The sequence below is a fragment of the Azolla caroliniana genome, unplaced genomic scaffold (genome assembly GCF_043228905.1).
Source record: "Azolla caroliniana isolate FFs.n. ecotype wild unplaced genomic scaffold, voAzoCaro1.0.p SCAF_1, whole genome shotgun sequence".
In the NCBI taxonomy this organism is placed as follows: Eukaryota; Viridiplantae; Streptophyta; class Polypodiopsida; order Salviniales; family Salviniaceae; genus Azolla; species Azolla caroliniana.
The window spans coordinates 6827257-6846136 of record NW_028230436.1 but is presented as its reverse complement, the minus strand read 5'-3'; the positions used below and the strand labels follow the sequence as shown (position 1 = coordinate 6846136).

General features: G+C 36.1%; 3 protein-coding genes and 1 non-coding gene across 4 annotated transcripts; 1 reads left to right on the top strand and 3 right to left on the bottom strand.

The window, feature by feature from the left end:
• Window positions 1–275: 275 nt before the first annotated feature.
• LOC147868687 (purple acid phosphatase 7-like) lies at window positions 276–5700 on the bottom strand. The gene is made up of 7 exons (XM_087322345.1): window positions 5329–5700; window positions 3954–4110; window positions 3325–3441; window positions 1622–1755; window positions 1390–1518; window positions 1251–1312; window positions 276–961 (listed from the first exon to the last, which is right to left on the bottom strand). The coding sequence occupies exons 1-7, from the start codon at window positions 5602–5604 to the stop codon at window positions 754–756; spliced, it is 1083 nt and encodes a 360-aa protein (XP_087178471.1). The 5' UTR covers window positions 5605–5700; the 3' UTR covers window positions 276–753.
• Window positions 5701–11689: 5989 nt separating this feature from the next.
• Window positions 11690–13837, bottom strand: LOC147868685 (pentatricopeptide repeat-containing protein At5g16860-like). The gene is made up of 2 exons (XM_087339561.1): window positions 13790–13837; window positions 11690–13294 (listed from the first exon to the last, which is right to left on the bottom strand). The coding sequence occupies exons 1-2, from the start codon at window positions 13835–13837 to the stop codon at window positions 11690–11692; spliced, it is 1653 nt and encodes a 550-aa protein (XP_087195687.1).
• On the top strand, window positions 13526–13606 carry TRNAL-AAG (transfer RNA leucine (anticodon AAG)). Its single transcript has one exon. It is a non-coding gene; the product is annotated as a tRNA-Leu (tRNA).
• An 83-nt stretch (window positions 13838–13920) lies between the features above and the next one.
• Window positions 13921–17752, bottom strand: LOC147868684 (pentatricopeptide repeat-containing protein At2g39620-like). Its single transcript, XM_087322334.1, has one exon. It carries the CDS (start codon window positions 17513–17515, stop codon window positions 14297–14299), a length of 3219 nt encoding a protein of 1072 aa, XP_087178460.1. The 5' UTR covers window positions 17516–17752; the 3' UTR covers window positions 13921–14296.
• Window positions 17753–18880: the final 1128 nt, after the last annotated feature.

Genomic DNA, 18880 nt, shown 5'->3' with positions numbered 1-18880 from the left:
TTTCCTTTGCTGCAGACATTTTGAAGAGTGTATTTCATTACAGCCATAACTTCTGAAAATATCAATTGATTAATGACCCTGACATTTTCATTAAACTACAGTGATTATATTACCCTTTTTTTCAATTCAAATTTTGATCTATTCAATTAAAAAAAAAAATCTGTTGAATATTCATTTTCTCATCCACATCAAATTTATTGTTTTTGTTGTCATTCCTCATCTTTCTAATTTCCTTTGCTGCAAACAATTTGAAGAGTGTATTTCACTACAGCCACAACTTCTGAAAATATCAATTGATTAATCACGCTGACATTTTCATTAAACTACAACGATTATATTACCCTTTTTTCTTCCAAGAGTAGACTTTATAGTCTCAAAATTAATAGGGGTTAGTTCGATATACCCGTGGGTATTTGGTATTTTCCTTAATTCTGCTGCATATGAAAGTGTTTCAAGTACGAACTTTGAACCAAATAATTCTTGTGTAAACAAACACAATTATTAAGTTCGAAGGAGGTTTCCATATTTGTATATCACGTATGAACATTGATTGCTGATTGGCAAGAAGTTTCGTTGCTTAATTATATACAAGTTTACAAGAATTTATTAAAGTATAGTAAAATTATTTTACCTAATTTTAGCTAGCTATGGAGGCAAACCTTTTTTCAATATATGGGGGGGGGGGGGGGCGGTTGTACATTTGGCTTCTCCAGAAAACATGCGAGACAAGCTGAGTTATATGGTATGTATGGATTATGAAGTGAAGTTCTTGTTTATGGTTTTTCCATGAAGTGTATTGCCAAGGGCATCATAGAATTGAAACGACAATGTCGTCCCTGTTATAGATAGGCTCATAAACCCTTGACCATCATAATAGAATTGCAGCCCGGTCATGTCCGCACTTGTATCCATCCCCCTCCATGCCTTGGAACCTCCTCCACTCGTCAAAAACTCAATCCCACTATAGTGCAAAAGCCAAAAACAAAATCCTTTGATACTTTAGTCATTGCATACAAGCACATGCACACATACTCTGTGTTTAGTAATGTGTTATATTACTACTAACTAGTCAGAAACCTCCAAATGAGGGGACTGCACACAAAGAAAGCATACAATGGATCATATCAGGAAGACTCACAGGATAAAACCCTAAAATTGGGGCAAAGCACGCACACATACACACAATTTATCACATTTGGATATGGCATTATGTATTCAATGACAGCATTTGAAATGGAAAGACAACTAACCTTCGAGTGATATGCTCCAAACAGTGATCATGCCCATTGACATAAAGATCAACTTTGTGCTCCTGTGATATAAACCATATTTGAAGAACAAATCAAGAAAAAAAATGTGTTAAGAGAACAATTCATATGATCTTTTTACCGTCAGGATAGGATAAACTAGCTCCTCGAGCTCAACCGTGTTTCCATGGTCTCCAACAGAGTAAATGGGATGGTGTCCAACTACAATCTTCCATGTTGCATTTGATGATGAAAGCCAAGATGATAGAAACTAAGAAATAAAATCAATAAACAAACAAACATTTTAAGAATATTATGTTTTCTGATATTAGACGATCATGTTTAAAGTTGTGAAGTTTTTTTGAGTTATGCACCTGAAGTTCATTGTCAATGAATTGTTGTTTTGGTTCAATCCCCCTCCAATCATATGTATGCTCTGTCTCGTTCCAATATTTCTTCACAAATGGATTTGTATCATAGAATATGAAATCCACATATGCCAAACTTCCTTCACAATGATACACAAAAACTCATTAATAGGGTTGTTTGTATTTGTTAGAGTGCCATCATAAAATATACAGCTTGAATACATTCTCCACTTAATTAAGAAATATAATCACCTTGGCTTTTACAAAATTCTCAAAGCTAGGGGAATGAAAGAGAAGTGCTCCAACCAAATAAAGGATATACTTATGTCTCTAACACTAAATTAACACTAAATTACCCAAGGCATGGGGAAGTAACAAGTCCCATGCACAAAAACTGCAAATTCCAACCATATGTGATTTGACATTGTTATTGTTGAGTGCATTTTTAGACATGCCACCGGTAGTAAAGATGAAACACTAGTCCCTAAAAAGAAACCCTTCCAAGGAAGACAAAGACGTGATCCAATAAAATCAAGGATATCGATACCCTAAAACTAGTGTCACAAAACAAAATACCGTGAAATTGGAAATTTAGGGAACGGAAAAGGAACACTCCCAAGAAGAGAAATACAAGGATCCAATACAATCGAGGACATATTACGATCAAACACTGTTCGCCCTAGGTATTGGACAAGGCATTTAGAATGATACTTTTTCATAACATCTTATTGATTATATACAATCATGACTCTCAGTTTTGCTAACTCCCAACCGTATTACTTTACATCATGGTCGTTGTGTACTGCATTACAAACATGCCAAAACATGAAGCATCGAATATTAGCCTTAGGCATTGGGTTGAAGACTAAATAAGCAATGTAAATTGTTGTCAATCAATGGCTATGTGAATGTAAATTCAAGTTCGTCTAAAGTTGAGTATTTCACCAATTCAACCAATCATTTAGGATGTGTAGTCACTAATGAAGGGTTGAGGGTGCTTACATTGCACTAGGACCAAACCACTATGATAACTCATGCATCTATAAGCAACACTTTATAGGGATGTGTATAAACACAATGCCTTCATGATCTTATTGTTCAAATACATCATGAGATTTGTGGAGGAGATAATCAATTCAATGGAAAACTAACTTAATGTCGTCCAATTTGTTAATGGATGTTAAAAAATTCAATGCAATTAGAAATCATGTTTATCTTGGCAATATTATTTATTTATTTATTCCAAAAACAGATTCGTCAGTATGATTAAGAATGCCCTAAGGTTAAACATGAAATATGTACATTTAGGTAATGAGCCTCTTTCTAAGTTCTAATTGTTGTCTTAAATAAATACTTTGGTGTAGAGTAGAACAACTCTACTTTATCATAATTCCATCTATAAAATATTCTTTTGTCCCATATGGCACGATATATATGTTAAATGGGAAGTTTTTTTAATGGAAAATTAAACTGACAAAATTTGACCTTTAACACATAAATTCTAGACACTTTTTTGCAATTACTAGGGCATACAGCTTGTAGAGCACATTTTATTTTAAAAGACAAAAAATGGGCATGAAATATTAAGTACTATGACCATGTGCCATTTATGGATGCAAACAAAACTCGTTCATTTTTTTAATTATAGGTTGAAATTTTGGTTTCATAAATACCTCGAGTTTGTTGTAAAAGAGTTGGGTAAGACGCACCTTCCAAGAAATAGCGAAGCACAAAAGCTCTCTCGCAATGCCACCGCGAATCTCGAATGGTGAGAAGGGGATCAAGTTGAGCGAGTGTGTTACCCCGATAGTCATGGTTACCAAGAACTAAAACAAATCAATCATGAAAGCCTCATGAGCCTTTTTAAAAACTCGATTGATGGAGAAGACAGTTGTTTTAGATATCTTGAAGTTATGGCATTTCGTACTTATTGAAGAGTCCAATGTTTTGATATTGCTTTTCAAAGGAAGAAAATGTATTCAAGAGCATTAAGATAAGAAGAGAGTGACCCCATGCAAGTGAAAGAACCGCACAGTTCCAAATGCTCTCAATAAACTTATCCTAAGAGCACGACTAAACATTTACAAATTATTATTTTGAATGTTGTTTTCAAGTTCAATATGATGTCTCAAACTCAGTTAACCTTGTAAGTCTCATGGGCATTAAAATAGGTGTTGTTGTGGGAAGGTATTCAAGAGATCAGGGTTACGTGGGGAAATTTTCATGGGCATAGGGTGTTTGTCTTCGAATGTTGTCAAGTAGTAGTGCCTACACCTTATAAATAAATATATTGAATGGATGTATATATTGTATGTGTATGTGTATGTAGTATACTGACCAACATGCCAAGGCTTGTCGAGGCTAGGGGCAGTGTAGATGTCGGAGAAGGAAGTGTCGAAGGCGGTGTCATTGGCGCCCGTGAGGCCATCTTCGTAGAAGTTGTCACCAACCGAAACCACGAAAGCGGCCGCGAGCGCGTCTCCCACCACGCCCATCTGTATGTATGTATGTATGTATGTATGTATGTATGTATGTATGTATGTATGTAGAACTTGCAATGATCTAATATATGTACATACATACACACTCAAACCAAGTATCCATCCTTACCTTATTTAACATAAACCTCTTTTTTTTATGTCTTTTGGCCTTAATTATAGCTTAATTTAGCAAACCATAACTATATTACCCAGCTTCATTCCTTCGTACTCATTCACACAATTATGCGTTAAAAAGAAGACGAAGAAACCAAGTTCCTTAATTATCTGTTAACCAGCAAAATTCATAACTAATGAGCACGCAGATCCTCCCTTGCTCACTCAATTATCTGAAAGCAGAACTAATCATAATATACATCCTTCCGAGTCTATCACCATACATACCAGGAAACCATAACTGCTTATCGTTACATATTATCCATAATCCTCCATAAAATAACTTAATGACTGAACCACAATCCATTATCGTTAATACTACGATAAACACCCAATCACTCCACCATAAAATTTCCCATCGCAGATAACCCTTCCTTAATCACCTCAAAAATGGTAACTAATTAATCAATTAGTAGACCATCATCAATTAGCGTGCTATCTATACCCATAACTCTTATTGAATCGATTAATAAGAGATATAACCACAAGTCATTCATCTTAATACAACCATAATTCTTCCTCGAATCGCTTCATCCTTACTTATTTACTCAATATTTTCCCATCAGACCAACGAAATCATTATAAGTCAATTGGATCATTGGACGAGACCATATCCTTGCTAGATAAATTAGAGTTAGCTATCTTAATCTTATAATTTGAGGCTCAATTCCCTTAATCTTCATAAAGTGGCCTTAGGGAATGACCTTAATATTAAAGAGATTGTGTTTCATGTCTGTAATCTTAAATTAACTGTCAATGAAAACATCATTAACAGGGATTAGAGACTCTAAACTCAAGGCTTCATAAGGTCAACCTTATTAATTTGGGCTTAATGACCGCTATATTAATCAATTGGATTACTTGATCGGGATATAGTAGCCTTATTACTCTTAACTAAATTGGGGCTTAAGACACATCCTAATTAACATTATTATATAGCCATTCATGATGATTTATGAGACGTAATTATATTAATCGCTTCTACATTTAACTTCACTAAATTTGATGACAAGAAATGGAAATTTGGGTAAGTAATCAAATAGAGAAATTAGTGAGCACCTTCTCTGCCACTTGGGATTGATTGTACTTTCCATCCCTTCCCCAATCGCCCACAACCAATACATTCAATTCTCCATCAATCGATCTTAAATGGACCTGAGGATTGAATCCTTGATCAATGAAGTTCTCCTCGACAATATTAATCATAGAGTTCACGTTGTAGCCGTGACATATGAATGATAAACTACATAGTGTTAAGCAAAGCAGGGCACTAATTAGTGCAAGAGTAGTTAGATTGAAACGAGTAAGGATTAGCTTGCTGGACATTAATGACATTATTAATTATTATTATTAGCAGTAGTATTGCTGCCACAAATGCTAATTAAACTGATTTATCTTTGGGTATTTGATCAATGGAATGGCGTGAAGGAAAACGATGTTATTCTGTCATTTGCAGGGAGGGTGGGGGGTGGAGAATCAGGAGATCCATTGAGAGCATATGCTTTATTGTTAGAAGAGCTTTTCAGAGAAACAATTTGTGGAAATTTACAAATATATCTCCCCTATATATACATACATACATACATACATTATTACATACATAAAAGCGGAAGTTAATTAATTAGCACGAAAGGTAAGATCCATTTGATTTATTGGGGGTGGGGGGGCATATTCTCAAGTTTGTGCCAACAAAAGAACATATCCCAATTGTTCTCGAACACACACGGAAATATATAAGCTTATGGATGGGTTTCTCGAGTCCGAACCCAACCCGCCCATTCATCTCTCGACAAGGTGCTCTAGTCACCGGGTGGGTTCACTCCTTTTTTGTGTGTGAGAACCAGAGATGAGGTAACTTGTTTCGTTTATTCGTATATTAACTCGTTGGGTGTGTGTGTGTAGAAACCACGAGGACACGCCATGACTTCCTTCTTCACAGGCGAAGTTTTCCGGCCCTTCACTCCATTTGGATGGTGCCGATTGTCCACACAACGAACCCACAACCTCGGAAGTTTCTAGATGAAATATTGCTTCCAATGCCGAGGTGTGCATCGGTCCTTACGGTTTTCTTTTGCGAATTCGACTCACTGTGTCTTGAACGTGTATGCTCAAGATTTATCAACTTACGGAAATGTCATGGTATTAATATACACCCATCGAAGCTTGTGTGGCCCCCATTATAAATATAGCCTTTGCTCTTATCACATGGCATGGACCCATCATCTCTACAATGTTAGTTGTATCAATTTTACTAGCGATAGAGTGATCATAGACTAGCAGAACTCTCATGCTGACGCCACCATAATCACATGGTTTCCATGGGATCAACATGTTAGTTCCATCGAGATTGTGTCAAAATCTTGGCATGAGTCCCATTATAATCAAAATTTATTTTACTTGCATGATTAATGTGTAATATTACCATGACAAAAAAATAAAAAAGAGTGTAATATTCGTAAGAGTTGGTGTGCACCCCATTGCACGCATACATATATATTTCCTAAAGGCGGAAAACCCTATGTGTATAAATAAATATTTCTCTAATTAATAGTTTAGGCGTGTTTCTCTTTGCCAACATTTCTTACTTATATAAGGGGATTTGGTTGAAACTTGTGTGCATATGCAATAATTTGTACCCCAATGTTGAATACTAATACATGGTCTATGTCATTTTCGTTGTGTTCATTATTATTTGAAACCTAAACAAGTTTCCTTGTCATATTTATGAGGAGTCGTTCAGTAACATAATGACCATTTTAATCATTGCTTTTGACCATGCTGCATTTTCATGGTGTCTTTGATATTGATCTTCAAGAATACCTATATGAATCTCACTAGTGCACAAGCAGAGTTTTAAGTATGTGTGTTGGCTAAGTGCCCGTCCATGCATAATTTTAAAAAGATAACCCGATTTCATTCAAGTTAGCATATTGTGGTGTGCCTTTGTGCATTTCACAACATGAATGAGCACACATGCCTCTCATGTAACAATCGGCAACGGTTCGGTTCGGTTCGAGAGGGTCCAAACCGAACCGTTTAAAAAAGTTGAAACCTGAACCAAACCAAACCGTTAAACCTTTAAACCGTAAAAACCGCGGTTTCGTGGTTCGGTTTCGGTTTTCAACATAGGTCAAATTTTTTTATTTTTTAAAAAAAATTTATAATATTTCATTATTTAGAATTTTTAGAATTTTTAAGATGTTCCTAAAATGTGAGAATAAGAGTAAAAATGAAAAGATTGTTTTAAAACAATTTTTTTTAAAATAATAAAAAATAAAAACCGTTAAACCATTTAAACCGCGGTTTTTGACTGCTGAAACCAAACCGAAACCGAACCGAACCGTTTATAAAAACCTAAACTTGAACCGAACCGAACCCTTGAAACCGTTAAACCGCGGTTTCGTGGTTCGGTTCGGTTCAAACCGAACCGAACCGTTGCTGATTGTTACTGTCATGGCTACATACTAGGGTCAGACAATGTTAAGTGCTCTGGCATTTTGATCGGCAAATACTCAAATGTTTCATGTTCTACCTTGATGGAGTTCTAGCTACATTTGAGACATGACGGTTTCAACCTTGTTCATGAAAACAGATGCACCCATGAGTACCATGGATATGTAAAACATGGTACTAGCACACCAATATAATGCTTAATGCATGTTTCTATAATCAACATTTATTGCATAAGAGGATTTTTTTGTAACATGTGCAGATTTGGGGCATGATATGTACCCACTTGTTTAATAATACATTTTTCATCATCATATTCACAAATGGGAAATTGATCATTATCAATGATCATATGTATCTCTTTAGAAATTGCTTTAATATGTGATGTCAAGTAATGGTGTAATTAATATCCATTTTTTAAAATGTTACAATATTCTATAATGCATTTCGATGGCAACAAGGATCATGTGCATGTGGTTTGTCTATGCATGCCTAAAAATAAATATTCTAGGTTGCTCAAAGTTGTCAGATTATACATGTTGACAGACCAGGTAGAACCTAAAGTTGTTTGATATGTCCATGAATATGTTGATAGTAGTAGTATTCTTAAGTTCTCACAACTTGATCAATTTTGTTGTACATTCTCCATTTCATACAAAGAATCCATCATTGTATTATGGGAAAAAGACATAACCAACTTTCATATTGTTGTAGTTTCCCCCTTGACTCTTCACTTTGAAAATTTTAGCTCATCTTTCTTTGAAAGAGCATAAATGCTCCTAGTGCATTCTTGAAACCACCCATGTAGTCATTTGAATGTTATAGCATACATCTAGATATTGTTATCCTACCCATTATGTGTGAGCCAATGAAAACAAATATGTATGAGAAGGAATAACATCTATTTTATGAGATAACCGATATGAATCGACCATGTGATATAGTATGAAGTATCATGTGGACATTATAAGTTGAGCTTCATGTGTGTGCATTAGGATTATGTGACAAAAATATTTTTAATGTAAGAACTCTTTTCAATTTAAAACAGGTCTAAATTAATCAATTTTAGTTGTCATACTTTTTATTCTCTGAATAACATAATCGAGAACAGAAAATTCACGATGATTTTATTTTATTTTTCCAAAAAGAAAATTCACGATGATTCATCAACAACATCAAATTGATAAGATAATTAAGGCATCTCTTTTTATTGTTGGTGATGGACCATCCGAAATTGTTGAGGATCCCATGCTAAAGAATGTAAACACTAGAATAAACCTTATGAGTACTTTATACATAAAATAGAATATCGTCTCTAGGATGACATTGTTGTCTAATGTAGTAATTTTGATCATAGTTGCAATTGACTTTTCAACTTGAAAATAATTCTCTTGGGATCATAATTAACAATTGGCAACTTGAACCAAACTGAACCGCAAAACCGCGCCTTAATGGCTTAAACGGTTCGGTTCAGTTCGGTTTCAACAGTTAGAAACCGTGGTTTAAACTGTTTAACATTTTTTTATTTTGATTTTAATTTTTTTTTAAAAATTGAAAAAAATGTTTTTAAACAATCTTTTCATTTTCATGTCTTATTCTCACATTTTAGGAAAATCTTTCAAATTTTGCAAATTTAAATAATGAAATATTTAAAAATTTAAAAATGGACCTAAGCTGAAAACCAAAACCGAACCATGAAACCACGGTTTTACCGGTTTAATGGCTTAACAGTTTGAATTTTTTTAAATGGTTTGGTTTAATGGTTTCGTGGTTCGGTTCGGTTCAGGTTTCTAAAATTTTAAACGGTTCGGTTTTCACCCTCTCGAACCGAACCGTTGCCGATTGTTAATCATAATGCACAACGAATATGATATAATGTCATGAACATCATCCATATCAGAAAAATTTGAGTCGAGTTGATAAAAAAATTAACATGCGCGAATTCCAATTGCAAACTTCTTGTTATATTAGCAACCTTTTTGTTTATATAAAACAAAAAACATGGTTACTAACAAATATATGCACCAAGACGTAAACTCATTATAATAATAATCCTACTTAGCAAGCTTTTCTTGTGTAGGTAAACAAGTTTTGAAGGCAAGTAAAAATGAATGAATTCATGAGGGAACATCCTCAAATTTAATATGCAATTGTTTAGAAAGGGTTTACAACAATTGCATTCTCCACGTTTTGTGTCAAGTACGTGGTATAAAATGTTGAAATTTAGTTTGGTGGATTGCTTATGTGTAATAAAAACATCATAACATTTAAAGTGGCCCAAATAATTCAAGGATGTAAATTATTTATAAATTACCATACTTTGGAAGAAATTCCCCTCCTATATATTTATGTATATACATTCCTAACCGATTTGGCTATCATGGATGCAAAGGGACTACATGCAATCAACACTTCGTAACATGTTGTTCATCCATTTGTGCAACACTAAATAGCATTATAGAATTGTGAAATGTTGATGGTTTGATTGGGAAAACCAACTCATGTACCCACAACCATAAGAAAAATTATGTGATAGCATGATCATGAGTTCTTTATGTTATAAGTGTGATAACTACACATGATATGATCATATAACTTCATCCGAGGATCCGGCATGAGTTATTTTACTTGTGCAAAGATGTCGACATATAATGGATGGATTATGATATGAAATAACATGCATCAGTCTTCTAATGAATTTGACAATCATGAATCTATAATCCTAACATAGGATTGTGATTTGGCATACATTAAATAATTCTATTTTCCCATGTGCTCATTGAATACGGAACACACAAAGTGTAGCTAGTTTTTGGAGTACATAGTGTCAACCTACCATAAACCTAATTCAAACTCACAACATTTGTTGCCTTTTGATTTCTTATAGTTTAGACATTAAAGTAGCTCATTTTGTACTTATAAAAGCATGTGCATAATGAGTTATATAGGCGTGATGAAATTTGAAATCATGTGAGTTCTGAATACTACGCTCTTGATATTTTTTACACATGATGAAGTGCTCAATAATAGTATAGATTATACCTAACATTATCTTATATTTGTTTGACTGAACTTATGTGATTAGATTAGTTAGTTGCGACATAATACAAGCATTCTAGACATATTATGGTGGGTGATTTAACATGTTCTCAATCCAAGTCTCCAAATAGGGAATACTTTTCTATATTATTGTGTTAGAGTTCCCCAAATAGGTCAAAAAATAGTTGCGACTCTTTTTAGTTTGTATTTTGTTCTTGATGAATATTGTGTTATGATGCATCAAATACTAGTCGATAAACTCCTATATACCTACAACTTTCCCCCCCTTCCAACAAACTAAGGTTATGCCACATAGACAATTGAAATTCTCATTAAGGAACATTTGATATCTTGTATGTCTTATAGTTATAATGTGTGTTGTAGGAGTAACATCTTAGACAAGCTAGTTATTTGAACCTTTTTGGGCTAGTAGCATTCGAGCATAGAAACTTCGGTAAACTCAAACTAATTTGGTGCCACTATTGACGTTCCACATGAATTTGCATGCTTTTTATGGGTTGTGAGTACTATGGAGATACTTTATTATAAATAAAAAGGAAACCGTATAAGATTTGATGCTAAAAAGTGTGTAGGCATGGTATCAATCCTATATCTTTCATTTTCTAACATAGCTTTGATGTTCATATTGTATATATACGCATATAAATAGTTCGAGTATATGGTGGCTATAGGTTCTCATGGTTCTTATCAAGGGGAATGGTTAGCCTTGCTGGAAAAGACAACATTTGCACATGCAAAGGACATGTATGTCCATTAAACTTTCCGACCACATCCATTCATTGAGAAATTATGACTTAGAATGGATTTAAGTCAAAATCCACTTTGGGCTTCTTGACTAGTTGTGCTTTGTTCATAAATCAGGTAGTACCAAGGTCTTCCACACTAGAAAAATATGGATATTTAAGTCAAATTAATTGTTCCTAAACCTCCAGTCCTCCTCCAAGGAATTAGCTTCATAAATTTTGTTCATACAAATAGAAACCCTGGGAAAGTTTTTGAGCAGTTGTATTGCATGTTCACAAGCTATCTCACCAAGCTCGGGATTGCCCCATTTGCGACATGCACTCAATAGTGCTATCCATGTAGGAAGATAATTACATGTCGGCATCTTCTCTATAATTCTAATGACCTGATCAAAGTTCCCGGCACGGCCAAACAAATCAACCATGCATGTGTAGTGCTCAAAACTTGGAATAATTTCATATCCCTTTCTCATAACCTCTAAGAACATTTGGCCCTTTTCTAGTAAACCCGAGTGACTACATGTAGTAAGAATCATGGTGAATGTGACCACACTAGGCAGTATATCTTCTCTTATCATTGTATTGAACAACCCAATGACGATGTCAATGTTTCCCTGATGTGCATATCCAGCTAGCAGCATGGTCCATGAGAACACATCTCGGACCCAAAGCTCATCAAACACCTTATGTGCTTTTCTTGGCAAACCACATTTGGCATACATATTGACCAATGCATTTCCAACCAAAGTATCCTTATGGAGAAAGCCGTGTTTGAGGATCTGCAAATGTATTCTATTTCCCTTATTGATGGAACCCACTCGGCCACATGCTTTTAGAATGCAAACAAATGTAAAGGAATTCGGTGCAAAGCTTTCACATTGCATCCTTTCAAAGCAATGAATTGTCTCTTCATCACTGTAATGGCTATGTTCAGCATAGCCAGCGATCAATACATTCCATGAGACGAGATCGTGGACCAATATCTCATCAAACATTTGATGTGCTTCTTGGAGCCAACCACATTTCGCATACATGTCAATCAAAGCATTGCCAATCAAAATATCATTTCCAATAAATCTTAATTGTCTGATGATATGGGCATGAGTTTGTTGTCCATGCTGAAGAGCACCAGTATCACCACATGCTTTCAAGACGTAAATGAAAGTAACTTTGTTGGGAGATATACCTTCACATTGCATCGATCGGAAGCACTTCAAAGCTTCTTCTCCATGGCCATATTGAGTATATGCACCTATTAATGATGTCCACGAGACTATAGTTCGAAACTGAATCTGATCAAACACTTCTTGTGCTTTTCCAATAACCCCACATTTTGCATACATGTCCACTATTGCATTACCCACCAAAACATTCTTCTGAACCAACCCTAATGCAACTATTTGTGCATGTATTTCATGTCCCTTCTGTTCATCCCTCACACTTCCACATGCTTTTAACACACATACAAAAGTGATTGCACTAGGAACAAAAGATTCACATTTCGAACGTTCAAAACAACTTATAGATTCGTGTCCGAACCCAACCCGAACATATGCACCAATCACAACATTCCAAGATGCCGAGTCACGAGACAAGATTCTATCAAAAGATTCCCTCGCTTTCCCAATAGCATCACACTTAGCATACATATGTACCAATGAAGTACCCAAGAAAGCATTGTTTTCCAGAAAACCTTTTCTTGCAAGTTCTGCATGTATTTGCATACCTTCGGGAAGACATCTGATTGCAATGCAAGCAATGGAGAAGTGCATCTGTTGATAGAGAGAGAACAATAATTCATGGTGAATAATCCTCCGAAATTGGAACAGAATAGAGGCCCGGCACCATCTCCATTATCATACATATCCTTTGATTGACGCGGTTAAGAGACTGTATCTCTGTCCACGGCGATGATCGATGAATAAAGAACCCAAATAAAGCCCAAAAGAGTTTTTCAAATAATAATCACATAAATATAAAATATCTGGGTGTGCATATTATGTGACGAGATGGCCGAGTTGGTCTAAGGCGCCAGATTAAGGTTCTGGTCCGAAAGGGCGTGGGTTCAAATCCCACTCTCGTCAACCGTGTATGCTTCTTCTATGTTTTTTCCTCCTATCTTTCTTTCTATTGTTCAGGCATCGTAAATTTCTTCTATCACTTATTAACTTCAATTGTGATTTGTTAGAATCTGGCCATTGCAATGTCATTTTTGTTTCTTTAGCTTCTTATTGTTACTTTTACTTCATTACAATTTGCAATTTTACCTTTTCTTTGTTGCGTTTTTCACGTTCAGATTTCAAACTCATTTCCATGGAACCTAACTCAATCAGATGTATTATTGGCTGGTATTTTGTATTATTGGCTTCAATTTTCTTTGCTTGGGCAAGATTCTAGACTTTTGGGCTTGCTAAACAAATTTGACATTTATTAACTACATAATAGTCAACTGATTTGCTATGCATCAAACATTCAGGGTTTCATTTGGGCAAGCTTTCTAATCTTCCTATGCCTCAAAAAGATATAAAAGAACACATATATGTCCTCTTCTTTGAATGTTTCTAGTCATTTCTTTGAAATCGTATTTTTGTAGGATTTACCAGCACATTGAGGTTTTCCAATATTAATATTTTGCACCATTATCCTTTATGATTGTAAGGAATTTATTGTCTTTTACACCATTCATAAAAGAATGTGTACAATTGTCTCAATCCCAAAAGAGAAAGAATACATATTTACATTATGCATCAGCCCCACATATTCATTCCTAGCTTTTATCCATACACATGATTTCTATGTCTCATGATTTCAATCTTTTGTACATCCTCACACATCCCAGAATCTCCATAAATACTAGCCATGAGCACATAAGGTGAGCCAAGGTTGGGATCGAGCTCAATTGCTCGATCAAACGCCAATCTACCAAGTTTTACATTCCCCCATTTTCGACAAGCACCCAATAGCGCAATCCAAATACAAGGACTTTCAACATATGATATCTTATTGATCACAAACATTGCCTTCTCAAAGCACCCTCCATATCCAAGTGCACCCACCATGCAAGTATGGTGCTCTAGTACAGGTGTAATATGATAATCTTTGCTCATATTTTCGTAATACATTTCTGCCTCTCTCAATTTCCCTAGCTGGCTACATGCCTTCAAGACATGTAGAATCGTTACCTCGTTTGGGGAAATACCATCTTTTTGCATGTGTGCAAGAGTATTGAGTACTTCATGACTTTGTCCCTCTTGGGCATAACCGACAATTAGTGCATTCCAAGAGATTATACTCCGAATCGGAATCTTAAGAAGCACTTCACGTGCTTTTTCAAGCACTCCACATTTGGCATACATATCGACCAACACATTTCCGAGGACAACGCTTTCCTTCAAAAATCTGGTATGGATAAGCTCGTCATGAATTTTTTTGCCTTTCTCAAAAGCTCCTATGGTACCACATGCCTTGAGCACACAAGCAAAGGTGGTCTCATTAGGAGAGATTCTATTTCTTTTCATCCATATAAAACAATCAAATGCTTCATAAAATTGGTCATGTTCAATATATCCTTGCATTAGAGCATTCCATGACGCTACGTTGCAAACAGAAATCTCCTCAAGCACTTTCTGTGCTTTTGGAAATACACCACATTTGGCATACATCTCCACCAAGGCATTGCCAAGCATATCATTATTAGTACTCAACAATCTTAGGCTTAAGATTTCATCATGAATTTGGCTGCCCTTGTCAAGAGCTCGTAAGCTGCCACATGCTTTAAGGATGAACATGAAGGTGACCTCATCTGGAGAGAGACCATCTTTTTTCATCTGTGAAAAACATTTGAACACTTCATGGCTTTTCTCTTGTTGGATATAACCTGCCATTAGTGTATTCCATGCAACGACATTTCTAACACAAAGCTCCTTGAGCACCTGCTGTGCTGTTACGAGCATATCACATTTAGCATACATATTCACCAATGCAGTGCCAAGCACCACATTCTTCTTTACCAAACCTTGGCTAGCAACTAAATGATGAATCTGTTTTCCTTTCTCGATTGCTCCTATACTTCCACAAGCCATCAGGATAGAAGTGAAGGTGACCTCATCCAGAAAAATACCCTCATTTTGCATCATTGCAACACAGCTCAGTGCTTCATGGCCTTGACCCTGTTGGGCATATCCCACAATGAGAGCATTCCAAGAAACCACATTTCGTATACGAAGCCTTTCGTGCACTTGTTGGGCTTTTATGAGCGCACCACATTTGGCATACATATCAACCAAAGCATTTCCAAGCACCATATTTTTCTCCAAGAAGTTCTTACTAACAATCTCATCATGGATTTGCTCACCCTTCTCAATGGCTCCCATGTTTCCACATGCCTTAAGAACACAAGTAAATGTGACCTCATTTGGGGTAAACCCTTCCTTTTGCATGTGTTTGAAACATTTGTACGCTTCATGGCCATGACCATTTTCGGCATATCCTGCAATAAGTGAAGACCAAGAGACTACATCCCGTGCCGGAAGTCCTTCAAACACTTGCCGTGCTTTCGTAAGTACACCACATTTGGTGTACATGTCTACCAATGCATTACCAAGCATAAGGTTTTCTTTCAACAAGCCCCTATTAACAATTTCATCATGAATTTCATTGCCTCTATCTATATTCCCTACGTTACCACAAGCCTTTAAAATGCACACCAGGGTGACTATATCTGGTGAGACTCCCTCTGTTTGCATCCTCTGGAAAGAATTGAGTGCTTCATCTGGTTGTGCATGTTGGACATATCCAGAAATAAGTGCATTCCAAGACACTACATTTCGAAGACAAATCTTTTCAAGCACTTGTTGGGCTTTTACAAGCACGCCACATTTGGCATACATGCTGACTAACGTGGTGCCAAGCATGACGTTTTTCTCTAGCAAGCATTTGTTTGCAATCTCATCATGAATTTGTTCTCCCTTGTCGATGGCTCCGATGCTACCACAAGCCTTCAAGATGCATGAAAATGTGATTTCATTTGGAGAGAGTCCTTCCTTTTCCATCCTTGTAACACAGTCCAGTGCTTTGTGGCCTTGGTCGTGTCGAACATACCCTGCAGTTAGTGTATTCCAAGAGATTACGTCTCGATTAGGCAACTCATCAAGAACTTGGTGTGCTTTTGCCAACATACAACATTTGACATACATATCCAACAACGCATTTCCAAGAACAATATTCGTGTCCAACAATCTCCGAGCAGTAATCTCATTGTGAATTCGTTGACCTTCTTCAATAGCTCCTATTCTGCCACAAGCCTTCAATAAGTAAACAAAGGTGACCACATTCGGAAAAAAACCATCTCTTTGCATATGTGCATGGCAATGCAAAGCTTCATGCCATAGCCCTTCTTGGACATATCCAAGAATGAGAATAGACCAAGAGACTTCATCTCGAGATGGAAGATCTCTAAGCACTTGATAAGCATGTACGAAATCGCCACATTTGGCATACATGTGCACTAAAGCATTGCCTAACATAGCATTTTTCTCCAGCAAGCCTCTACTCACAATTGCATCATGTACCCTTTTACCATTATCCATGGATTGTACGCTTCCACAAGCTTTCAAAATGCAAATAAATGTAACTTCATTCGGGTAGAGACCCTCGGACTGCATTCGATAGAAACAATCAATTGCTTCATGTGATTGACCATCTTGGACGTAGCCTCCAATGAGTGATGTCCAAGGTGCTACATCTCTAGTGGAAAGTTCTTCAAAAACTTGCTTAGCTTTCGAAAAAAGACCACATTTCACATACATATGGATTAAAGTGGTAGCTATATAAGGGCTTTTCTCAAGTAATCCTCTCTTTAGAACCTCCACATGAATCCTTGTGCCTCTGCACACATCCTTCTTCTTGGCACAAGACTGAAGCAACTCAACAACTGTAAAATCTTGATTAGGATACCGGTTTTCAGCATTGATCTTGTCCGTATCTTTTCTCATCCCCTCACACAAATACTCACAGACAGAGGCTCCTCTAACATTGCCCTGTAATGTGAGCACACGTTACCCCTTTCATTGTATATCAGAAAGTCTATATGACACCTTTGCTGTTGGAGATCAGAACAGGGTATGGTTAAGAAGATTCCACTCTGTTCTCTCTTCATGTGGTTATAGTTTTGGCATGCATGCATGGTTCATATTTCCTTTGAAAGTTCTCAAGAGCTAAAGCTTTTTAAGTTCATTTACAAAACCTCCTTCTTGAACCAACTTTTAACTAACTAACTACCTACCTTTAGCTTAACATGTGCCACAAGTTATGCTATCATCATCTAGCATGGAACGATCGTAAGCGACACACACCACACACACATGCCCCGCATTGGTGGAAAGTGCCTACTTCATGACTTTGCTCGCTAAGCACACACATACTTGATTTCGGTAAGCACCATTCTAGGCATTGCTTCCAATTCATGATGTTTGGGGGTATGTGAGGGCCATTGATGACGATGACTCCAATTCTCTTGGACATATATTTTCGTCGCGAAATTTTGTTGCATCACGACAACTTTGTAATGGATTTAAATAAAATGGCTTATTTGTCAATGTTAGATATAAAACTAAGGCTCTACATGCTCACTCTATTTGAGAACACCTTATTGATGTGATCAATCCACACGAAACCTAGAATGATGCTAGATATATAGTAGTTGCATACACTTGAGCAAGTGAAAACTTATTTAATTGCCATTGTAGATTTTGGCCACATCACCAAATGTTGCATTTGCACTGACCTGGTTTTAATTGAGAACTGTGTAAGGTAAACATAGATATATCATATGACTAACTAGGTGAACACGATGAATTAAGAGCCCTTAGTGATTGTGGGACAAATCCTAGGTAGATAATCACCTTCTTCATGGTGGATGGTAGTTTTTTCATGCACTAGAGAATGAATACATGTAGTTCTTAACTTTATATGTCACTAATTGATGAAAGCTATATTAGGGGCAATTCAGCATGGAATGATAGTTCTTAACTTTATATGTCACTAATTGATGAAAGCTATATTAGGGGCAATTCAGCATGGAATGATAGTTCTTAACTTTATATGTCACTAATTGATGAAAGCTATATTAGGGGCAATTCAGCATGGAATGATAACTGTGGAAAATCTTTTCTCTTGTAACCTACATAAGTGGAATTCAATGAGCCATGAAATATTGTTAGCACTTTGAATGCTATGAGTAGATTCTTGGGATTATTACTATTCTAGATAAAGAAATTCCACATTGATGGATGACTAATGTTACATTATAACAATGAAGGAAACGGTCCCATGCTTATTATGGACTTGCTCATTCACTA